At 47.5% G+C, this 25,721-nt stretch overlaps 2 protein-coding genes across 2 annotated transcripts in view; both read right to left on the minus strand.

Moving 5' to 3' along the window:
• CHD1 (chromodomain helicase DNA binding protein 1) overlaps window positions 1–25,721 on the minus strand; it is a 1,544,591-nt gene that overhangs the window by 822,785 nt on the left and 696,085 nt on the right. The gene's annotated exons all lie outside the window — the stretch shown is intronic.
• On the minus strand, window positions 15,839–18,433 carry LOC147726885 (uncharacterized). Its single transcript, XM_086963005.1, has one exon. It carries the CDS (start codon window positions 18,431–18,433, stop codon window positions 15,839–15,841), a length of 2,595 nt encoding a protein of 864 aa, XP_086819131.1.

Below are 25,721 nucleotides of genomic sequence, written 5' to 3' on the forward strand. Positions count from 1 at the left end.
GCAGTACACTGGGATGATAAACACCACAACATTGCGCAACTCAAAATCCAAATCATAGAACAAGTTGGAAAAATACCAAGCGCTGATAATTCCAGAAATCTCTTACAGAGAAAAGTTTTTGGGATTAAAAGACATCAGACTATGATGCCACTCGGTCTAAATGATAAACTGGAAATGGCATGCTTTCTTTGAATATATATTAGAAAATCAATGAGGGATCCCCATCAGTTGTTGATCTTAAAACATCCACTTCATGTGATTCACACACACCACTCAGGTTGATACACACTAGAAGAAATACACGTACACAAGGGAATAGAAAATGTCATTTTTATTTATTTTTATCGATCGGGTACGCTGAAAAAACGGATTGTATTAGCCGAATGCCATACTATGAATGTATTACTGTGTATTACCATCAATTAATACTGTGGAAAAAGGTTTTGAATACAGGGTTGTGTTTTCACAATAACCAAAGCAGTGCAAAATGTGTCAGCTAATGTTGAATTTCCTACATAGACCACAATACATTGCTCCATGGGCGACGGCTGCAAACTGAGGCGGCCATCCCCTAAGTCAAGTGGGGAGGGCAAAGGCCAGACCTGGAAGTCAGAAGGGGCCGAAGAGTGGGGGACCTGATGCTCCTCCGGCGAGCTCCCTGGTCTCAGGAATGGCGGACAGCCACCCTTCGATGACGCAGGCGAAAAAGCCACCAAGCGGGGACCTGTCTCCGGGGAGGATGACACCAGTATGCAGCCCACCCCGACGAGGCAGCCGCCAGCGAGGAGGGACGAGAAAGGCCCGGAGGACGACAAGGGGTCCCCATCCAGCCCTGACCCAGAGCGGGATGAGGAGGGTCTACCAACCCCTTTGGCGCCGACCGGTCCAGCAGCTGCCAGCGCCATAGCTGCGTCACCTCGGCCTTAGACAGGACCACCTTATCCAAGGACCGAGAGGGGCTCAGGGATGCGACCCGAGCCCCGGTGACCTCCTGCGACACCACAGGGACTCCTGCAGGAGTTTGCGGCGAGGAAGAGGCGCCGTGGTCCGAAGGAGGGACCCCCAAAGGGTCGCGCCCCAACAGCATCACATATTCCAAGCCTGGAGCCAAACCAGTCGGCGCCGGAGCCAAACCAGTCGGCACCAGAGCCAAACCAGTCGGCGCCAGAGCCAAACCAGTCGGCGCCAGAGCCAAACCAGTCGGCGCCAGAGCCAAACCAGTCGGCGCCAGAGCCAAACCAGTCGGCGCCGGAGCAACCGGCGACATCCCGGAGGGCCCCGCGCAATGCAAGTGATCCGCTGATGCCACAGATGGGGAAGGAGGAGGAGACGGCAGCGAGCCCTGCAAGGCCGCCGCATATGTCTCCATCTGGACTCTCAACGCTCCTTCACCGGGAAACGGTTGATAGGAGGACGACACGCGGGGCCGCATCACCCGTGGAGAGCCCACGCCCCCAGCAGGCCCAACACCAGCCCCCAGGGACAAACTGCGACACTTACCCACCGATGAGCGGCGCTCTTGCGACTTCGAAGAGGGACAAGGACGCCGATGACGGCCGTACCTGAAATTGTCCGCCGAGACTGAAAAGGGGGATGAAGCCGGCTTTGAGTGACGCGCCGAGAGTAGTTTCATCCGGCGCTCCCGCCGCTCACAATCCGTGGTGCCGTGATCTTCCCCTAAACACCACATACAAATGACGTGAGGTTCCGTCGCTGACATAAGATGCCCACACAACGTGAAAGTCTTGAAGCCCAAAGGCATTCGCACACTGTTCACCAAAAATTAGCACGAGGGAGAAAAAAGGGGCTCAAAGAGAGACCGGATCTGCGTTACACGCGGAAAAGGAAAAAACTGACATAGGCGCGCTGGGGTGGGGCTTATGTGACCTCGCTGACATCAAGTGCGCGGACGACGCCTGGGCGGAGTCACGTGATGCCGCCCTTCCCCTGGCGCGCAGGGGTGCTGTGGCAAAGAGTTTTCAGGATCCAGTCTCAGGCCTGGGGATAATTCTACGTGAAGGAATCTGCGGCTAGTAGTCTCTATCAGATGCAATATTACAAGGATAGTAGAAATGAAAATCTGCCTTCTTGCTGGACTCCCCTAGTGATTGCTGATTAACAGGCGTCAAAGCTCCCTAGCATGGAAGTGAACTGGCTCGGTTTCTAAAAGTCCTTCAGCAGGCGGTGACTACTTCCGGTGACTCATGTCTGCTGTTGTATACCATTTAGTGTTTCCGTGGGTCATATAGCTTCTTCTAAACATTTGTATCCTCTTTTTATCTGTAGTTCTGTGAACCGCCCTGGATTCCTGTAAACTGCTCTTTAATCCTTTATTTTTGCAAACTCCTTTTCTTTCTGTTATTCTCTCCCTCATTCCTGCGAGCCATACGTCATTCCTGCAAGCTCCTCTTCTTTCCGTTAAACTGGCCCTCATTCCTGTGAGCCTCCCCTCATTTCTGTGAGCAGATTCTTATTCCCGTGAGCACCAATTCAAAACTCACAGGATGTTCTCATGTTTTTCATTACAACAGAATAGTAAATTAGATATAAAATAAAAAATCTGATGTAATGGATGTAATGGTATGTGTGGTGAATGTTTGCGTAGTGCAGTATTTTTTTCATTGAATACAAACGCGTACTAACAGAATGCGTGATAATATTAGCGTTGTAAAGCCATGCATGGTAAAACCACACGTTGAAATGACATACAACCACACAAAGTAAGATATGTTCCAGATGACTGGAAAACAAATGTATCACTGACCGCATAAATTAGAAGACAAGAAATTGAGGCAAGTTGAACACCACACTGGGTGGCTTCATGGAAGGGAGAGAAGTACTCCGCCCTATGTAGGCTGATAAGAGCCGAAACAAGGGGAAACAAATTGTCCCGACAAACCTAGTACACCAGTGTTAAGACTCAGCTCCACTATGTGGATAGTTACTAAACTGGCAAAAATGCGCACCAAAAAGGGAGATACCATCAAAGGGCATATCAACCAATGTAGTTTGCACAGACTCTGAAAAACTGGAAGTAAGCAACCATGCACGCCAACGTGGTACTACAGAAGATGCAATAGCCCTACCAACAGAATCAGTGGTATCCATACTACATCCAGTGCTAAGCTTGGCAGCTTGTTGCCCATTCCATATCGTTGGAACAAGAGTATTCCAGCATTCCACCGCAAGAGAGGATGTAGGAGACTGGCTTAATATAGGACGTACACTTATTTAAGTGAAGCACCTTGCACTTATCCAGGCAACCCTTATGGTGATTTTAGTGGTCTTTGATAACCATATAAAGCAGCCTTCAGGCTTATCCTGAGGAATGTTAAGCAGCTTGTTTTACCAGTTTAATCTTATAGTGTAAGTTAAATGAAAAAGAACCACACAGTTTTTATATAAAAATACTTCTATTTATTACACAACACTCACTAACACATTGGTATATCCCCAACCCGCAGAAATCAACACAATACATCAAAACACTGCAAATACAATCAGGTAACTAGTAAAAAATACAGTGGTCTCCAGGGGGGAACCAAACCATATACTAAAAGTAGAATGCGTACTGCAAATGCGGACGGGACTTGCACCACAAGACCCAGAGCAGTTGGGGACACAAGTAAACACCCAAGGCAATTACCCAGGACCCCATGAAGGCTATGTGCAGAGTGGGTACACAGTCGCAAGACCAATGAAAGTTAATGGAGTAGTCGCAGTTGCAGGTTTGCAGAACAAGGACCCTTCCCAGAGGGCCCCAAAGAATTCCCTAGGAAGATGGAAGGTTGGAGGGAAACCACAACTGTAGATTCTCCGGGAACTAGGTTATCTACGCCAGGGAAGCCAGATGTATTGGGGAGAAGAGATGTTGGAAACCTCCGGTTTATTTACATGGTCTCTAGTCATTGCCACTATTTTTATAGAGAGTAATGCTCTTTTTTGTTTAATTCCTACGCAGGTTTGGTCTGTGGTCAATTTAGATCAGCAGGTTCTCTTTGAGAGCTTTGGTAGGATTAGGTTGCAGGCACTCCTCGGGGTGGGTATAGCATGGTATATAATTCCCAAGTTAAGTAATCTGAGGCTAGATGTCTATCGGATGAACAAGCTACTTACCCTCTGTAACTCCCCATCCAACTGTTTACTAGCCGCACCATAGCGCGGGGACACACTGGCTCTAGTGTAACCAGGCGCTCTTTAAATGTTAAAATTATTATCATTATTATTATTAACATATTATCTGGTAGAGACACAGTCTAGCCGCAGAATTCTTAATGCCCTGCTCATCCTCCCCACTCTTCGAACGATATGTAATAGAAGGGTTATACCTTATTCAGTATTGGTTTTATAACCAGTGATCACCGTTTCACATAATTTTGTAATTTTATGTACCATTTGGTCTTACTTCTTAAATTAGGACTTGGTACTGTCATAACTTTCATTTCCATTTCCTACGTCACAACAATAGTTCTATTCTTATGTTTTGTTCTTTTATTATTGTCAAACAAGTTCTTCCATTTGCTAATTATGTTTCAAATACATTGACTCTTTTTGGCACACAGTTTCCATAGCCAGTTTCTATAGTGGCTCTGCGTTTCAGCGCAGAGGATTTCACAGTAGAAACTGATGTCTGCTCGCCAGAAGGGACTTGTATGACTCCACTGACCTCAAAACCGGAATTCACATCACAGAGTCGTAAAGCGCTATCCCCTGGTGCTCACAGGGACTGCTGAAAAAATTCCAGATCCAGTCTGACTCCTGGGGAGAATTCCCAAGTTAAGGAATCTGCAGCTGGACTGTGTCTCTACCAAATAAGAGAGACCAGTTAATGGACCAAACTGGTCTCAGAGCCATTCAAAAGTTTTGTTTTGAGGGCAAAAGCAGCAGTGGTGAGGCAGCTGCTATAAAGTCTCACAGAGATTCCAATCTCTTAAAAAAACTTTTTGAAATATGTACTTTTTCACTTTTCCACTTTTATGAGAAAATGGCAACTTTCATGCTTCTCCCTGTCCCTTTCATGCTTATTTATTACTAATAACAGTGTTCTGCCTAAGCAATACTTTTATTTGATTGGCTATTATACATAGAGACATTTTTGCGAAAGATAAAGTTGCAAAGAACGTACATTTCTGGCCAGGCTGCATTAGAGTGAAAATTATGTACAATGCTTTCCTCAGTCTAAGGCGAAACCAGGAGTTTTTACAGCCTCTGAGAAGGGGGGAAATCATGGGGTTTTGTAAAACTTTGAAGGAGAAAACAAAACAAAAAATACACTTATAATCCTCTAATTCTACATCCACAATTAAGTTCTTCCAGTGGTACCCACATACAGGGACACTAGGGTGATTGAAAAACTTGCTACATCCCATTAGAAACTGAATGTGTTGGAGTTAAATGAAAAACGTTTTCTCTGCAGTTGTAATTGAGAGACAGACCTGGTTGCCAGGTAAAAGCCTGAGCCAGCCTGCAGTGAGAATAGGTATCTTTCAGAGGAAAACAGGGAAAAATAATCTACAGCTGAAGGGGTTTTGACTTTCCAAGACCTTAATAACACTACATTTTTAGGGAGGGAGCCCTTATCAAAGGACTAGGCAGAAGTTTATTTACACCCTAATCAAGGCACGCCTGAAGGGGTGAATTTTGTGGGAAATCTGATGGCAACATATGCCCAGTTTGGGATACCACAAACACTGTGGCAAAACACATGCTCACTGCCAACTTTAGGCAGGGAATCTGGTGGATTGTAACCACCAATCCATCTGTGCATTACATTAGGATGGTACTTTCTGGGCAGCAATTAGTCCTGTGAGACTTACAGAAATATTTAATTGTGGGTAAATTCTAATCTCATTTTTACCATGTTTGTACATTATATATTAAGACTTTGTTAAAATCAACATCCTAATCTAATGCAGGTAATTTGAACAGATGTAACTATAAAAACAAAAAATATAGTGGCAATGAAACCAATTAATAAGTAAAACATTAAAAAGAATTGCAACATTTCGGTAGAGTTTCAGAGGTTAATTGCAATGAATGACAGAATCGTTTTTTGTTCACTAGCCCATTCTTGTTAGCCCCCAGCAAAGCTGTCTTAGCATCAGAAGTACCCGTCTGAGTTTCGTGAAGTGGCCTGCAGTCTTAAATTAACAAGTCTGTTGTTCTATTCTTTGAAAAGATCGCTCTCTTTCTCAGGCAAGCTGAAAAGGCCCAACAGGTCAAGATGCAGATGCCCTGCACTAAAGATGAGTGCAGCTCAGCTTGCACAAACCAAGTCTCCCAGGAAGTTAAATATTATTTTATGCAGGGGCATGGCCAAGCCGCCGACCAAGATGGCCAAGCGGCATTGAAGCTACGCCAGTCTCCATCAGCCCAGCAGCTATTTCCCCCAGAGATGTGGCCCGAATTTCCTCCTACCTGGCACAGCTGGCTCGGCATGAGCTGTGACTGGAGATACCAAATCGCGGATCTGTGCCGCCTGAGCTGATTTCCCATCACCCGGCGAAACCCGATGCAGAGCGGACGTAGGCCGGAGTTGCAGGCCCTGTCCCCAATACGAAGCTAAAGGGGGACACGCAGCTGGGATTCAGAGCTGACCCACAGCGCACAACTGCTACAGAGCTGAAAGAGCCTGGTGTGGTCTGCACGAGATACGCCTCCCCCCGCCTCACGTCTTACCTCCTCTGGGACGCGGTCGCTTAAGACTGCTCCTGATTCGCTCCACTGACTCCCACCTTTTCCCAAGGCCCTGCGGGGACAGGGCCTGCGGGCGAGCCCGGAAGGCGGCTACCTGGTCGCTCCAGGTGTGGAGTAGGGGGAGGCAGGGCAGACTCGAGGCTGCGGGTGCCCAGTTGCCCCCTCCGGTGCACTGCTTTAAACAGCCCAGCCTCCTGTTAATGCGACCATAAACGTATGGCACGCTGATACACCAGCCAGAAGCGGTGAAGGGCATACAATCTCTTCACGACCACACACGAAGCCGGCAGCAAATTACTCCTTGGGCCTGCAAATTGGTGTGCTGTCTTCAGGCCTTGGCGCCACCCTGCCATCAACCCGCTAAACCTTCCAAGGGACCTTTCATGCCTATTGAGGCCAGTTAACTCCCTCGGGTGAAGTCACACGATCTTTGGTAAAGGTAGCTGCGCCCGCCTTTCAAGACACAATACTCCTCCCTCATCAGGCCGATCGGAGGGGAGCGTTCCTGAAACTTTCGCACCCTGGTCACGCCTGGCCTCTCCTTTTTTCTGCCCATCTGTTGAGAGTGTGAGTGGTCACTTTCATTATCGGACATTAAGGTGATTGATATCTGCCATCGCGTTCACCCCGGATACTGCGCAGCAGCATGGTCCGCAAGGACCCCAAGCAACAAACTCTCCCTTTCGAAAAAATGACCGATAGCAGACCAGAGGGCAGCTCCATCATGGCGGAAGGTGGACAGGACACTGTGCGTGGTGATGATCCCTACGACCCTCCCGTGTCCCTGCTCCAGGAGATGAGGGCCGGCTTCAGGGCCCTTGACGGGCGTTTCGATGTTCTTGACAAAAATCTGGAGAGCATGGGGGCCAAGCTCCAAGTCCATGACCGGCGCCTCAACGTGTTGGAGGCGCGCATTTTAGACATCGAAGATGGCACGGCGCAATCACTCAAATGTCTAGAAAGAGTGGAACGCATCCTCAAAGATGTGGTGATTAAGAACGAAGATTTGGAAGCCTGAAGAAGACGGAACAATATCTGCATACTTGGGGTTCCAGAGACCACTGCAACGGGCCGTCTAGACCTCTTTGTGGAGCCCTTGCTTTCGGATCTCTTCGGGAGAGAGGCCTTTACCCTAGGATTTGTGGTTCCTCTTCGTGGACCCTGCCCATCCTGGGGGTGGAGGCTTGGCACTTCGTCCCAGAATGGGCATTGTTTCAGACTGCCGAGAGGAGCAGGCTCTCGGCCCAGAGGTCCAGAAACATGTCTGGTGGAGGCAGCTGACAAGCAGCCACTCAGTCAGGACACTAGAGTTAGGTCGTTTTTCAGGGGGCATCTCTAAGATACTTTGTGAGTGCATTTTTCTTTAAATCCCACTCCGGCATCGGTGTGAGATTAATGTGCAGAGAAGTTTGATACCAAACTTCCCAGTTTGCAGTAAAGCCATTATGGTTCTGCAGAGTTCGTAATGACAAACTCCACCACCATATACCCTTAATCGCATTACTGCAAATAGTTTAGACACTGTAGGGGTACAGGGCTCATGCACGTGTACCCTCACAACTGGACTAGCGCACACAGCTAGAGGGGTGACTGGTCTATGCCAGGGCAGTGGGTTGTACGCAAAGCATACAGGGATGTGTGCCGTGTCGACTCTTCACTTTCAGCGCCATGACGCCCGCTGGCAAATTTTATTTACATACACTGTTGTTCTGCACCAAAACACGCAGCCTGCAATGGCAGTGTGCAAGTGTAAAGGTATAGGGCCTCTAAGGGTGGCACAATAATTTCTGAGACCCTTTAAGTCCTTCCCTGGTCACAGTGCCCTTGGTACCTAGGGTACCTATTACAAGGGACTGACATGTGGCCAAAGAGTTGCCAATTGGATTTTACGACAGTACTGTTTAGGGAAATATCATAGGGCCTGGGTACCTGGTTGGCAGAAACCCAGGGCACACTCAGTCAAAGTACATCAACAGTTTAGCAAAAAGTTGGGGCAACTATGCAAAAAGAGGCACTTTTCTACAGCTATCAAAAATGCATTCCCCCACAATCTCAGCAGAGCATTACGGCCGGCATAGTAACAGTATTTTGTGTTACTGTATGTCATAAATTGGTCCAACTTTGTTTTTCACAAGCGGGTGTTCAACTGGGGTGTACATGCAACTCCTGTCTGCCCATGCAAGGTCCACTTTCAGAACATGCTTGGTTGTCATTTTGATGCGTTGCTTCATTGGCGAATCCGATATCCTTAGGCTTCTTCAGACAGGGAAAGAGATCGAGTTCCCTATTACTTGTTCCAGTAATAAATATATGTTGTATTGTCCGTGCATATCAATAAGAAGCTTCCTTTTGTTCTTAGGAGAACAGAATGAAGACCCATGGCAATGGCTCTCATCCCCAGAAAACTGATGTGAAGGTGGGTTTAGTGTGCTGACCATACAGTCAGTCGGATCTTTGTTTGAGGAAGGTCAACCAACTGTGGAATTTTAGTGTTAGAACCACCATGGCAGAACTTGTCTTATGCTCGGTGTCAAGTTGATGAGGCCAAACGACCCTTGAGATTGTAATCACTGCTTGTCCAACTCCACCTGGAATGAAAGTATATGCATGTGACAATCTGCAATTAAATAAATGCAAGAACATTATTCTAAAATAGGCTTGTAAATTCTCATGGTGGTGATGTTTTACTTTTGAAATTGCTGCAATAGATCAGTTAATCATTGTATTCTCTCTTTAGCTGTAACGGTGTTGCCTATATATCTATCAAAGAGTGCTCCTAGAAACTGAATCTTATAACAGGGTGCTAGTATTGCTTTTTTTTGTTGTGCTTTAGACCCAAGGTTTAGAAAAGTTGCAAGGTTGTCTTCAATGACTAACTTGTCAACTTGAATGATTTTACTTAGACTAACCAATCATCGAGGTAGAAGAACAACTTGATATCACCGTTTCCACATATGTGCTGCGACTGGAGCCATACACTCCATGAAGATTCTTGGGGCTGCTTTGAGGCTAAATGAGAGTACTTTGAATTAATATTGGCGTGCCATTTCAAATCGGAGATATTTCCTGTGTTGAGGATGACTAGGGATATGGTAGTATGGATTCAGAAGGTCTAGGGTGAACTTAAAATCTCCTTTCTGTAACAGGGAGAGGATTTCCAGCAGCGTAACCATGTAAAATGTTTGCTTCTTTAGAGATATGTTCAATTGACAGCGATCTACAATTGCTCTCTATTCACCTAACTTTTTCTTTATGAAAAAGAAGCAAAAAAGATGTCTATTTTACGCTGTGATTGGTGAACTAGTTCTATAGCTTCTTTCCTTATCATTATGGGTGTTTCTATTTCTAACAAGCACAGAAGTTGATGTGGTTTCTTGGATGGTAACAAAAGGTGTTTGTATGAACTAAAATGTATGCCCTAGATCTAGGACTGTTAGACCGCTATAATTTTCCACCAGATGAAGAAAGAAACTTTTCTACCTACTGGGGATGGAATACATGATGTGGCGTCCGACAGACACCTGTCATTGAGGTCTGGATGATTTCTGACTTTTAATCTGATGCCCGGGTCTTCGGTGTGGAGGTTGTCTTTGGAGAGACTCTGGTGGTACTGGTCTAGACTGTGGATTGAATGGTTGGCGGTAGAGCTGTTCATCAGGCTGATAAGGTTGGTATCCATACAAACTCTCAAACTGAACTCTTGCTCTGTGAAAAGGCAGGGTTCATCACTCATTTAACAATCCTAAAGATCATTCTCGATCCGTGATATTTTACCTGAATCATCAATATGCTTACCAAACAGTTAGTCGCCATCATAAGGCCTGTTCAACATTCAGCTATGCACTCCTGGTCGAAATGATGCTGCTTTTAACTACCCATGCCTTCTTAATACTGCAGGCACCAGCCAACTGCCTAAAACCGGTTGGTACTGTGCAATATCAGATTATTTGCATATCTTAAAAAGCTCGGCTTATAAGGCAGTAGACACTCCTAGTACGGACTGCCACTGAGGAGAACCACTTACAAATAAGAAAGTACGTAGTGGGCTTATAAAGCGCACAAATGCTGAGGAATCTTGGCGCTACCAGGAGACGGATTTAGCAAAGGAGAAGTGCCTTACTTCTGCCTGATGAATAGCCACGTCTTCAGCAATTTCCTGAACCGAGGGTTGTTGTCTGGTAATTCATTCCAGAACTTGGATGCATGATATGTCAGGCTTTTTCCTCCCCATCTAGCCCTTAGTATTCTAGGTTTCTGGACTAGACCTTTGTTAGCAGATCTAAGATTACGCAGAGGAATGTACTCACGGAATAGTTTATGTAGGTCCGCTGCTCCTGTGTACCAGGCACAGAGCATTAAATTCAATTCGCTGTTGCACCTGCAGCCAGTGAAGTGTTTTAATGCTGCCAGAAATGTGATGGTACTTTGTAATATTTAGCAGCATTCTAGCTGCAATAGTTTGCAGAGATTGTAGTTTGGCGCTTGTTTATTACCAGAAATGATCAAAGCGACTACCACAGATTTCCGTAGTTCTGGGAGAATAAGGGGTAAAAGTTTACGGAGGACTTTTAGCTGAAAAAAGCAGGCCGATGTTAGCTGATTAATTAGGCCTATGAAACTTAGTTCATCGTCCAGCAAGATTCCCAAGTTCCCTACCTTTCCTGCAGGTATTGGGCATTGACCCTCCTCCGCCAGCCACCACTCATGGTTCCAGAGCGGTGTCCCAGTCCCAAACGACATCACCTCTGTTTTTCCTTTATTTAATTTAAGGTAATTCTGGTGCATCCAATCCATAATATGTTTTAGACAGCCATGACATTTCCCAGCAATGATATCCACACTTGTAGATATTGAAATGACAAGTTGAGTGTAGTCAGCATACGACACCAATGACAACCCATGCCACCTGGTCAGCTCAGCCAGAGGTGTCACACAAATGTTGAAAAGTGTATGGGACAGGGCTGACCCCTGGGTAACTCCACAGGGGAGGAAAAATCTCTATGATTTATAGTTGTTCCAGCACACCCTCTGTTCCCTTGCAACGAGGAACGAGGCCAGAAGGCTTAGAGCCTCCTCATTGATTTATATGCCTTTAGACTTTGAATTAATAGCTGATGGTTCACAGTATCGAATATGGCTGAAAGGTCAAGTAGGATTAGAATGGCCTTTCCTCTGCCATCAAGCTGTCTAAATATTTCCTCAGTGGCAATTATTATGGAAGATTCAGTGAAGTGCTGTTGTCTGAAGCCATGTTGAGAAAGGTATAGGATGTTATTAAGCTCCAGTTATCCCATTAAATCTTGATTCATAGATTTTTCCAAGATTTTTGCCACTAACGGTAGACAAGATACGGGCCAATACTTTTCGACCACATAGGGATACAAGGATGGTTTCTTTAAGATTGGTCTAATACATGGGGAAGATTCCTGATCTCATGATGTTATTTAGAAGTGGAGCGAGTTGTTAACTGATCTTATCTGAGACCAAATTTATTATAGCGGTAGGGCAAGGGTCGGTTGGAGACCCAGATTTTGCTGTTTAAAACAGATCATTTGTTTTATCCGCTAAAAGAGGGGTAGAACTGCTCAACTGACTTGCCATGATCGGCCTGTTTAGGTCCGCTGGTTCAGGTGGCCTGGTATTACAGGAGTTTGGGAATTTTCGTACCAGTTCGTAGTAGATCAGTTGTACTTTAGTCTGGAAGAAGCTTGCCCTTTTGTCGCAAAGACTTTGGTCAGGTACAATGAATATGCTACTTACCAGTATGCATCTGTTCTTGGCATGTAGGGCTGCTAACATTCACATCTAGTGCATAGATCGCCGCCTAGTGTTGGGTCTGGATGATTGCACCTTGTTGTCCTGGAAGAGTCTTCGAAGTATCACGAGATAGGTGGCTCCTCCCCTGGACTACAGTGCGCATGGGCATCGACTCCATCCCCAGATTGTTTTTTGCCATTGTTTAGAGATGGAGTGAAGTAGTGTAAATGATGTCCATGCTAATGATTGAATGCAAGAAATTACCTGCAGCCGCTACGGGTGCCGGGGAGGAGGGTGGGCGATGTGAATGTTAGCAGCCCTACATGCCAAGAACAGATGCATACTGGTAAGTAGCATATTCAGTTCGAGGCATGTGGGCTGCTAAATTCACATCTAGTGCATAGAATATATAGCAGTCCCTCCATTAACGGCGGCCGCCCGTGCCGGCTGCAGAAGTTTGAAAAAGAGATTTAAGAACAGCCTGTCCTACAACTGTCTGCTGTTTAGAATGCACATCCACGCAATAATGTTTAGTAAACGTGTGTGGTGTAATCCATGTGGCTGCTCTACAAATATCCTCCAAAGGAATATTACCCAGGAAAGCCATGGAGGCCCCCAACTTGCGCGTTAAGTGGGCCCTGGGGGGAACCGTTAAGGTGCGCTTAGCCTTGTGGCAACAAATCTGGATACACTTAACGATCCACCTGGCTATTCCAGCTTTGGAAATGGGGTTGCCTTTGTGCTGGGCTGAGAAGGCAACAAACAATTGTTGTGTTTTCCTAAAGTGTTTGGTCCTGTCAATGTAGTACATTAACGCTCGTTTGACAACAAGCGTGTGAAGCATTCTTTCTGCCACCGTTTCGGGGTTTTGAAAGAATGTGGGCAGTTCAATGGTCTGATTAACATGAAACTGTGACGCCACTTTAGGGAGAAACTTAGGATTAGTGCGCAGCACCACCCTATTAGGATGAACCTGAATGAATGGCTCTTGTACTGTGAGCGCCTGTAGCTCACTGACGCGCCGTAGAGACTTGATGGCAATGAGAAATGCTACTTTCCATGTGAGGAATTGAATCTCACAGGAATGTAGGGGTTCAAACGGCGGCCCCATCAATCTGGTGAGGACCACATTGAGGTTCCACTGAGGAGCTGGTGGGGTTCTGGGGGGGATGACTCGTTTCAGCCCTTCAAGGAAAGCCTTAATGGCAGGCACCCTAAAAACGGAGAGGTGCTGCCTGTTCTGGAGATAAGCCGCTATGGCGGATAAGTGTATCCGAATGGAAGCATACGCCAGATTACATTTGTAAAGATGTAACAAATAGCAGATGATATTAGGAATGGATGCATCTAGCGGGTTGATATGATGGTCTGTACAGTAAATGACAAACCTCTTCCATTTTGCTGCATAGCAAGCTCTGGTAGTGGGCTTTCTAGCCTCCCGGATAATGTCCATGCATTCCGGGGGCAAATCAAGGTAGCCAAGCTCTAGGACTTCAGGAGCCAGATCGCCAGGTTGAGTTGTTGCGGATCCGGGTGCTGAATGTCGCCATGGTTCTGCGTCAAGAGCCTGGGTGTGAGGCGTAGTCTTTGATGCGGTACCACAGAGAGCTCCAGGAATGTGGTGTTCCATGGTTGGCGTGCCCACGTTGGAGCAACCAGGATGAGTGTCATCGAGTGTTGCAGCAGCTTCCTTGCCACCAGCGGTATGAGAGGTGCTGGGGGAAAAGCGTACGCAAATTTGCCTGACCAGTTCATCCATATCGCATTGCCCTGCGATTGGGGGTGTGGGAACCTGGCGGCGAAGCTTGGGCATTTTGCGTTCTCCCTTGTGGCAAACAGGTCTATCTCTGGATGACCCCACTGCTGGAAGAACGGGTGGAGTACTGATGGATGTATCTCCCACTCGTGCAGTTGGTTGCTGTACCTGCTGAGCAGATCCGCCATCTGATTGTCCTTGCTTGGGAGGTGTTCCGCCATGAGGAAGATGTTCCTCTGAATGGCCCACTTCCACATGCTCTGAGCCAGATGAGACAGCTGTGGAGAGTGTGTTCCTCCTTGGTTCTGGATATAGTACATTGCTGTCATGTTGTCCGTCCGGATCAACACGACCTTGTTGCACAGATGTACTTTGAATGACTTTAGTGCCATGAAGATCGCCATCAGCTCCAAGTAGTTGATGTGCATCCTCTTCTGTTGTGTTGACCATAGTCCCTGCACCGTGTAATGAAGTACATGCGCTCCCCACCCCTGGAGAGACGCGTCCGTCGTCAGGATAATCTGTGGCACAGGCTCTTGGAACGGTCGGCCCTTGCAAAGGTTGTGTGGAGTCCACCAATGCAGAGAGTTGTATGCCCGACCGGTCAACAACACTAGGTCTTTCAACTGTCCTTGAGCCTGAGTCCACTGGTGTGCCAAGCACTCCTGGAGAGGACGCATATGTAACCGCGCGTGCGGGACTATGAAGATGCAGGAGGCCATCATGCCTATCAACTGCATAAACACCCTCGCTGGGAGTGAGTGTTGCGGCCTGAACTTTTGAATGAGCGACTGGATACTGGTGATCCTTGTTGGATTTGGCTGAGCTGTCGCAGTCAGAGTATTGATTGTAGCGCCCAAGTACTGCCTCACATGGGCAGGTTGAAGGTGCGACTTCGGATAGTTGAGCGAAAACCCCAGACTGTGAAGAATGTGAATAGTGCTGGACATGTCCGCGGCGCACTGTTGTGCTGACTTGGCCTGAACCAGCCAGTCGTCTAGATAGGGGTAGACATGTATGTTCTGCCTCCTGAGGTGCGCCGCCACGGTCGCCAGACACTTTGTGAACACTCTGGGGGCAGTGGTTACTCCGAAGGGAAGTACTTTGAACTGGTAATGCCTGTTTTGAATGGTGAACCTGAGGTACTTTCTGTGGGATGCATGGAGTGGTATGTGAAAGTAAGCGTCCTTGAGATCCAAGGTTGCGAGGAAGACCCCCTCTTTTAACAGTGGAAGGACTTGCTGCAACGTCAACATGTGGAAGTGTTCTGAAAGAATATACATGTTGAGCGGGCGTAAGTCCAGGATGGGTCTGAGTGAGCCGTCCTTCTTTGGTATTAAGAAGTACAGGGAATAGACCCCTGTGCCCTGTTCTTCTACTGGCACAAGCTCTATGGCGCCTTTTTGTAGCATCGCAAGAGCCTCCTGCTGCAATAAGTGCAAGTGCTCTGCTGACATAGGACGGTGCCTTGGGGGAATGGTGGGTGGAGTGGACGTTAGCTCCAGACAATAACCGAACTGGATAAGTTTCCTTACCCACCTGTCCGTGGTGATGGATTTCCAGACAGGCAGGAACCGTCGGAGTCGCCCCCCGACAGGTGTTAGATGGTCGGGGGGCAGTGACAGGGAGTCACTGTTTGTTAGCGGCAGAGGAGCGGGAATTGTTGTTGCCTCTGCCTCTGCCCTTGGCATTGTTTCCTCTGTAACCACCCCGACTTTGTTTAGTGTATGAGGATTGTGCGCCACCCTTAGTGAATTGCGCCTGCTGTGCCATGTGTCCTCTGGTAACACCTCGATTGCCTGAGCGACGAAAAGTGCTTCCTCTAAACTGCTGAGACTGAAGTGCACCCATCGATTTCGCAGTCTCAGTGTCTTTCTTTATTTTTTCAAGTGTGGTGTCCACCTCTGGGCCAAATAGTCTGTCTGGATTAACAGGCTGATTGAGAATAGTGGTTTGTATTTCTGGCTTAAACCCCGAGATGCTGAGCCATGCTTGGCGTCTTAGCATCACACTAGTGTTGATGGACCTTGCTGTTGTATCCGCAACGTCCAGCGCACACTTAATAGCAGCGTTGGAGATGAGCTTGCCCTCTTGGATGAGCATCTCCGCACCCTCTTTAAACTCATCAGGGAGGTATTGTAGAAGCTGCTCTAATGTATCGTAGTGTGCCCTGTCGTATCTGGCCAACAGAGCTTGTGTGTTCGAGATGCGCCATATGTTGGCTGCCTGCGCTGCCACCCTTTTCCCTGACGCCTCCAGCACTTTAGACTCTTTGTCCGGGGGAGGAGCTTCACCCGTCGTCTGAGAGTTCGCCCTTTTGCGGGCATTAGAGACCACCAAAGAGTCCAGAGGCAACTGGCCCCGAATGAAAGTAGGGTCCCCAGGTGCCGGCCTGTACTTCTTTTCAATCCTAGGGTCTACCACTCGCGCCCTAGTAGTGTCTTTGAAAATGTCAGTGGCATGTTTCATCATTCCTTTAAGCATAGGAAGTGTTTTTACAGTCTTTTCGGCAGTAGAGAAAGTGTCGAATAGAAAGTCCACCTCTACCGGGTCAGCATGCATCTCTACATTGTGGTTTGCAGCTGCCCTTTCGATTAAGGCATTGAATGCTGTAGAATCCTCCGTTGGAGAAATCTTAGGCCCATAGGCTTGTGGGTCAGAGACAGGCTGGTGGTCACCCTGATCCCCTGAGGGCAACCATGAGTCCTGTTGTTCATCAAGGTCTGTGTTGTCAGGGAAGGTATACTGTTCCTCCAGGTCGCCCTCACCACCATCTGAACAAGTGGGTGAAGGTGTTGGACTTCTGGTTGGTTGGTAAATAGGCTCCACCAGATGAGGGGACCCCGGGAGTGGCTTTTTCTTCTTCAGAGGGATTACGAACGGCTCCAGAGGCTGTGCAGTAATCTTTCTCTTCTTGAGGGTCAGTTTTCCCGTATCAGCATCGATGAAGTGTTCCGACTCATCATCCAACAAGGGCTGACGACCAGAACCGCCACTTAGTTGAGTATGCCTCTCTTCGATTGAGTCCTTGGGCATCGACCGAGGTGCAAAAGCCTTCGGCACCACCTTCGGTGGCAAGGTAAAGTGAAGCGGCATTGAGGCTTGCTCCTTTGGTAGAACCTGAGTCGCCTCCGAGGGCGTCTTCGGGCCCGAAGAGGATTCTTTGTCCCGAATCCGTTTGAGGGAGTCTTGTACCTGCTTCGTAAAAGAAGCGGACGGCTTCGTCGATCCGACTGTAGACTTCGATCCACCCCCTGGGGAAGACTGGAGCGTGGATGACACCTTTTTTGCCATTGGAGCTGCCGATGCGCCGTCGGCCGAGCTCCCGCCACCGTCTACGGCGCCATGCGTCGCTGTCGATGTCTTCGGATCGACCGACTTCTCTTTTGGCGCCGGGACACCCGGCTTCGGCACGGCGCCTCTTTTGGTATCGCCGACCGGTTTCTCTGCCGACGCGGTGGGCTTGACTTTAGGCGGCACCGAGGCCTTCTTTGAGCTTGGCTGCTCAACCACTTTGGGTACTTTAGCCGCATCAACATTCTTCTTTGGTTTCGAGGTATCCGAAGAATAGGGCGTCGATGACGTAGCAGACGCCTTCGAGGATGACGGCGTCGATGACGTAGCAGACGTCTTCGGTGTCGATGGAGTGGCGTCCATCTTGGTTTTGGTCGAACCCGAAGGTTTCACTTTTGGTTTCGTTTTCGGTAATGGCGGCTCCGCAGAGGTGTCCATAGCCGGGCCGATAGGCGGGGCGGAGGATCGAGGCGTATAGTCGTGGGTAAGGCCTCGTGGCGATCCCCTGACCTGAGCCGTTGTAAAGGTTGGGACGGGGCATAGCTCATCCTCCGAGCTATCTTCCATGGCCCCAAATGGTTCTCCGTCGTCCCCTACCTCCTCGATGTCTTCCTCGAGGTCGTGGTCCTCGACCGCTTCTCCGTAGTCGGTCTCGACCTCCGCCGATGCCGGCGAAATCTGCAGGTGAAGCTCCTGCTCATCTGCCGCGGGGTCGCCGAAGATGTCCGCTGGCGCCGGAGCCGATCGTTGGGCCTCAAGGCGCGCCACGCGCCGAAGCTTGATGGTCTTCTTCGACCGGAACCTGGAACAGGCCATACAGTTGGCCTCGTCATGGTCCGGCGACAGGCACTTGTTGCACACTGGGTGCATGTCGATGTGTGGGTACTTAGAACCACACACGGGGCAGTACTTGAACGGACTCCGTTCCATTATAGCAACGTCGGGGTCTTGCTGCGTCGACAGGGCCTCGATGATCAAAGAGTCACCGACTCACACGAAATCCCACTCGAAGAGTAGGAATGAGCACGAGACCGAACGCGAACAATACCGACGAGTGAGTAAAGCCTTTTGGCCTTAATAAAGTTGTTTTATCGATTCCGAACAGGAGACGTCGAAATCACATCCGAACCCAATGGCGGAAAAAAACAATCTGGGGATGGAGTCGATGCCCATGCGCACTGTAGTCCAGGGGAGGAGCCACCTATCTCGTGATACTTCGAAGACTCTTCCAGGACAACAAGGTGCAATCATCCGGACCCAACACTAGGCGGCGATCTATGCACTAGATGTGAATTTAGCAGCCCACATGCCTCGAATATAGATTTTCTTGGTTTAGTTTGGATAAAGCTGTGACAGTCTTGGAAAAGCTCGCTTGAGGAACCTTTAGCCCCCTTAATTTTCCTGGTTAAGTACTTCCTTTTTGCATTTTGATAGCTTCCTTGTACTCCCCTAAGGTGAGTTTATAGGGAAGTTTGCTCTGTTCGCTGTAAGCTACCCTCCAGGCCATCATTAAGTGCCTACACCTGACTTTTATTGATTTAAGGTCTGGATTGTACCAAAAGGCAGAAGCCCTTTTTCGCCGTTGTTTATTTAGTGTTAGCGGGCCAACTGATCCATGGCTGATCTGATTCATCCATCCATATTATCAGCTGCCTCATTAATATCTGGCCCTAGCAGCGGAGGACATATATTCATCAAATTTGCTAGATCTTCTCCCCTGATTTCATGCCATGGCCTTGATTTAATAGGAGGTAAGTTATTTGGCTGGAACCTATCACTCTCCTGGTGCGAGATTTTGAAGAAGATGGCATTGTGATCCGACCATGTTAAGGATAGTATTTTCTTAAATGAGATATTAGGGTTGTTGGTAAAGATACCATCAAGAGTATGTTGGGCCTTGTGTGTATATTCCGAAACTAGTTGTGTGAGACAGAACCCTCCTAAATTGTCTACCAGTATGGATGTATTGGAGTTCTTGTCCGCTTCTAAGTGGAAGTTAAAATACAACAATATTGTACATGTTAGAGAGTCCAAGCATGATTCTATAAATGTATGTAGACCTTGTAAGAACAGCATTCTTGGTCCAGGCGGCCAGTATAGGAGCAAGCCAGGAAAGGATGCAGTGTTACAAAATGTAATATTAAAATCCATAGCTTCTGCTCCTGCCAACAGGCTTGTCACGAAAGTGGCCTTAAAGGTGGATCGATAAAGGATTGCTATGCCACTCCCTTTTTGCCCTGATCTTTCTACACTGGCCAGGGAATAACCTGCTGGTATAGCAGTAGCCCAGTCAGGCTCTGAAGTGTCAGTAGCCCAGGTTTCCGAAAGGAAAACCAGGTGTGGGTTTGAGGTCTGTAGCAAATGTTCTAATTGATATTTGTGCTTAATGCTCAATTTTGTGTTTAACAGTATAGCATTTAGACAGAATGCCTCAGCATCGTGATTATTATTGTTACTTTCCACAAGCTTGTGTGAGGAGTACCAAGCTGAGGTAGCCTTGATTCTTTCATTCCCTGGGTCAGGTGAGTCCTTCTCTTCTCAACGGGCGGGGGGCTGAAACAGAGGTAAGAACGATGGTGTCACACAATGAGAAGCCACACAAAGTGCACTAATAGCCATGATTACCATTCTCCCCAGTCCACCAAGCTGAATTGCAACGCTTACCCTTAATGTAGGGCTGTAGCTGTGCTGAGGAGTAGGTTATGAAGGGAAAACGGGCAGGGGTTCTGGCGCATGGCGCATTTTGTGCGCAGGCGGACTTACCATTGGCGTGCAGCAGTCACGTTAGCATGTTGGTTTTATCCCCCTCGTGCTTAACCACTAGCACGCTGACCTTGAAATGGGTGGGCCCGCTCTTACTTATGGGCACCGCAGGTCGCGGGAGGAAAACGGCAGGCAATTAGTCAGAGGACTGAAAGTGAGGTAACGTGCAGTATGAAATGTTTTTAAGAACGAGCACAGTAATGTTATTACGGTAAAACGAAGGCAGCGCAAATAGGTTTGAAATTGGTAAAGTACACTTTCCGCATTGGAGCATGACAGCGCACACAGTCACACACCTTAATTTAACCAGCAATCCCTAAGCCTTAGATAACGAACCTTCATCCTTCCTGGTGCAAAGGGGCAGAGCAGGGTGTCATTCGTGAGCAAGATCTACTCTCACTCACTTGCATAATCACAAAATCTGCATATGGGTGCCCAGATAAGGCACACAGGGGTATCGTCAGGTACTTCAAGTTTTCAATACTGCCTTGGGTTTACAGCTGCTACGGTTGCTGGGTTCTTTATTGGTTTGAAGTCCTCTGACCATATGTGGCCTATTAATGGAACCGTTCTGGTTATCTTCCCGGTCAGCTCTTTGAGGTGGTACAAGAAGCAATCTGTTTCCTTAGCTGGCAGGGGGAGCCAAATCTTTTGGTCGGCTGTTCTGTGAGGCTGTGAAAAACACTTATAACATCTGATCTGACGAGTTGCTGTTTCATCCCCTTTCACTGGATATAATCTTCCCATTCAGGGCCAGTATCACCAGAGAAAAAGGTGGGAGCTTCCCTTCCTCCTGTGGATCATCTGTAAAGCCATTATCATCGGCAGACTGTCCTGACTGTAGCAAGTGGGATGCTGTTGGTGACTGAACTGATGTAGGCAGTCTGAGTGGTACTCCTGAAGGTGTTAGAGGAGCGGCAGGCTGTGGTTTTTGCAAAGCAGCTGGTAGTTAAGCTGATGGAGGAACTTGCTTTCTTTAGGTGCTGGTTTCAGAAATCTTTAATAATAGTCGGCTTAGCATTATAAGTGTTCATTAACAAGATTTATTGGGACCTGTGTCATAGGTTGACTACGTTGGCCTGTAAGCCACCCTGAAAACGAAAGGTTATTCTCCGTTTTGCCATTCCTATTCTTGGTGTTATAAAAAACAGTTGGAAAGAAACTCCGCACACAGGGGTTTCTGCCTCTGTCACAAAATGATTAAGATTATATTCATAACCATCATCATAAGGGTCCTGATATATTAAATTGAGCTATGTAAGGCTACCAGCTGACCTAAACATACCATCCCGTCTAGAGTCTTCAAACTCAAAAAGGTGTTGTAGAGAGTTTGGCAACACCTTATTAGGAGCTGTATGCTCTGGAATTAGAGCAGATGTAAGTACCTGGGATTAGTTACAATACCTACCCCTGATATTAGTAGGGACTTAAGCTTCTTTTGAGTCTTTGGAGATGGCAGGATTTTTTTTTTTTGTCGATGATGAGATCATTAAACAAACACATGGTGATGCAAGTTTCAGTGATGGTTTTATTGATGAAATCGTCAACAGTGGTAATGTTGATGAGATGGTTGGTAAGGCAACAGTCAACAGTCAACAAACTAGTAGAACTAGCTACTGTTGATGAAGAGGATGATGTTTTTATGGTCATTGCTACTACAACAGTAACTGCCTCTTGTGAAGTCTTTTCATCCTTTTTCTTCGATGAGGACTACTCTGTTAATGCCTGCTTCACCAGTATCCATGTTTTTTTTTTTAACAACGATTTTATTAGTTTTTGTGTGCCATACAGTAGTGTCACATTACAGAGTAGTTACTACAGACATCAAATATTATCGCATATATTAGCCGATGGCGATTCAATCTGCTGTTACACAGTGATACACGTGGCGTGTCACAGTACGATTCACATTTCGGTACATGTACCGCTCAACTATTGACAGCTCCAGTCACCTCCAAATCTGCGCCATTCATCCTATCTGCATCTGGTTTAAATTCCTGCACACGGTTATAACATTATCTCATAGTAACATGCAATGCACCATCCCACAACCGTGCTTGTTCCCTTCCCCCCCGCCCACTAGTCCTCCTGTATGTGTACAATCTTCTAGCCCTGGCCTTTTGCACCACTAAAAAGTATTTCTATATCTGGTACGTTGCGTCCTATTTATGTCCGGGGTCATGGCAGCTCTACTCCCCTTGTCATGCATCTCATTGCGTAATGCTAACAATGTTATCAAAGGCTATGTCCAAAGTGCTACATGCTTCCAACATGACATCCAAGTCCATTGCAATCGGGGTTTTCCGCAGTCCTCTCACCTTCTCCCGCCTCAGTGCCACACTCACTGCCACCCCCCCATCGTAGCAATTCGCCATTCCAGGCATATGTGGTGGGTGGCTTTTTCGATTTCCACCGCATGGTAATCGCCCGTACTGCCAGTAGGAGCACCAGATTTACAAACCTATATTGGACTTTATTCTTGGAAGCTTTGCTCCTCAATCCCAGGATTCAATCCTCTATTGTGGCAGGTATCTCTCTCTGCGTGATCTCCGCCGTGTGGTGCCTAATCGAGTCCCAATACCCTCCAATACGTGGGCATGCCCTTACAATGTGCATCAGGTCCGCTCCTTCCGCATTACATCTAGGGCAATGATGTCGTGTTTGTGTAAACATTTTGTCTAGTTTACGTGGGGTAAGGTAAGCTCTGTGTAGTATCAGTTTGTATAAACTTGAACCTCGTGTTTCTTGACACTTTTCGGGCGTGTTCCATGACTCTCTCCCATTTCTTATCACCAAGGGCCTTACCAATGTCACCCTCCCAGGCAGTATGTAGCTTTGTGTGAGAACTCAGCCCTACAAAAAGCCACCTGATGAAGTGCCGGCCCCTTCCAATGTAGTACATTGTTTTCACTAGGTAATTCGCAGGGGGGTCCTGTCGCTCTGGGGCCCAATGCACCCTAACATACCGCACTAGTGCTGCTTGTAATAGGTATAAGTGGGCTGGCGCTCCTGTTTCCCTCACAAAGTTATCATGATCTAACAATACCCCATCACCAAAGAGATCCGCCATAGTAGTGACCCCCACTTCTGTCCAAGGAGAAAGTCTATGTGTCGTTAGGTGTCCGCCCTGCAAAGGAATACCGAGCAGGGTTATGTTCCCGGCGTATGCAGGGGAGGCGTTGGTATTCTGCAGAGCTGTCCTCCAACACTGTAACGCTGTGTGCAAGAGAGGAGGGAGATCTCGTGGGATTCTGCTGATGGGCAATAAGAGGGTGTGTAGAGCTCCCCGACCGACTTCCTACTCTGTCATCCCAATCTCCTGTAAATAACACCCGCTGTCCAGAAGGACACCCACTTCAACTTACAAGCGCAGAAATACGCTCTGAGGTCAGGCACTTCTAGGCCCCCTCCGGACATGCTGCGCTGCAACTTTCTAAAACATATTCTCCGTCTGTACGATCCCCAAAGAAGGTGAATTAGTAAGGTATTAATTAATTTAAAGGTGGTACTCGGGAGCATAATTTGTAGGTTTGTAAAATAATAGAGCAGGCGCGGGAGGACCACCATTTTTGCGATTGCCGCCCTACCCGCCACTGACAATGGCAGGGTGGTCCAAAATACAATGCCAGACCGTAAAGTTTTAAGGGCTCTGTTCAGGTTACCCTCTAGCATGTCTTTATGTGTCCGGTATATCCGGATGCCTAGATACTTAAATGTGTGAGGTGCAACTTCGAATTGTAGCGTGCCAAACTGAAAGTCCAGTGAATGCGCCTGCTCTTTAAAGAAAAACACCGATGATTTGTGTGCGTTGATAGCGAGATACAGTCGCTCGAATCGTTCAAACGTCTCAGCCATTGCATCCATAGGGGCGCGTAGATCATGTACATATAGGATTATATAATTCGCATATGCAGACAGCAAATGCATGGTGTTACCCACTTTTATCCTCATATCAGCCAGTTCTGCCCGGATCTTCAATGCCAATGGTTCAAGTGACAGGATAAATATAAGCGGAGAGAGCAGGCATCCCTGTCTTGTCCCTCTGCGTATCTGGTATTCTACCGATATGTGCGCACCCGTCTGCGCTCTAGCCGTTGGGGCATTGTACAATAGGCGGATCTTTCTAATATATTCCCCATGTAGTCCAAATCTCATTAGGGCACTAAAGATTTATTCCCACTTAATGGTCTTGAACGCCTGATGCATATCCAATGAAATACAATCCGCGTGGTCAAAGCGGTTAGGGGCCTCAGCCAGGAGGAAATGCAGCTTTGACGTACTGCGTGCAGGTAGGAAACCCGTTTGATCGACATGAATCAGCTTGTGCAGTGTCGGCAGAAGTCTGTTGACTATAACTTTACTAAGTATGTTATACTACGTCGTTAGTAATGACAATGTACGGTAGCTAGCCATGTCAGTGGGGTCCCTGCCTTGTTTTGGGAGTGACACCACCAGCCTCTGTGGTGAGGGGTAGGCACCCCTTCTCCAGCGCCTTGTTGTATAAGACTTCCAACTGGGACACGAGGATGTCCGCATATGTGGCGTAATATTCAGCCGGCAGGCCGTCCATCCCAGGGGTTTTATTGCGGAGGAGTCCCTTGATGGCAGTCCTAATTTCTGGCTTGGTGATGGGGTCCATAAACTCTTTCTGTGTGTCCACTGACAGCTGTGGGCATGTCACTGGGGATAAAAAGTAAACTATGAGCTTTTGGCCTCACTCTACAGGCTCGGAAAAAAGTGCTGCATAGTATTGTTTAAAAGCCTCGTTAATGTCCCCCTGTGTAGTTACTGTGTCGCCTACGAGGGTAGTGACCTCGGTAATAATGACATTGGGGGGGTCTTCCCAGAGCAATTTGGCCAACAGGGTCCCAGATTTGTCTGCCTCCGTGTATCTCAATTGTGTGTATTTTTGATGGTCTATGACTCTGAGAGACTCCAGTAATTCGGCATGCCTAATTATGGCTTCTTGCAGGGGTGCCCGCTTGTCAACATCGGCAACAGCTTCCTGTTATTGTTTGCTCACCTGCTCTTCTATGTCCACAAGGGATTTATGAACCTCTTGCCGTGCACCTACCGTCGCACTGATTGCCTTCCGACGGACCACCCTTTTAAAGGCGTCCAACTCAATCAACCTATTGGATGCAGTGTTGTTATTTTCGGCGAAATAATGTTGGATAGTGTCTGATATATTAGCACAGAGTCTTCTAGCATTTGAGGCCATATTCGCCAGATTGGCACTGGAGTGGTTACCGTGCCCCAGCCAATCACTACTTCTAGCGGGTTGTGGTCGGAGAAGGACTTCGCCAAGTATGTAGTCGCTATCACCTGCATTGCAATTCTTTTTTTTTTTTTTTTTAAACTTAGTTTTTATTGCAGATGCACAGATATGAAAAGGGTGACAGCGGTAGCATAATTCAAGCATGTCAAATACATTCCGGATATATGTCTTACAGCC

The sequence above is a fragment of the Lissotriton vulgaris genome, chromosome 3_1 (assembly GCF_964263255.1).
Source record: "Lissotriton vulgaris chromosome 3_1, aLisVul1.2, whole genome shotgun sequence".
NCBI lineage: Eukaryota > Metazoa > Chordata > Amphibia > Caudata > Salamandridae > Lissotriton > Lissotriton vulgaris.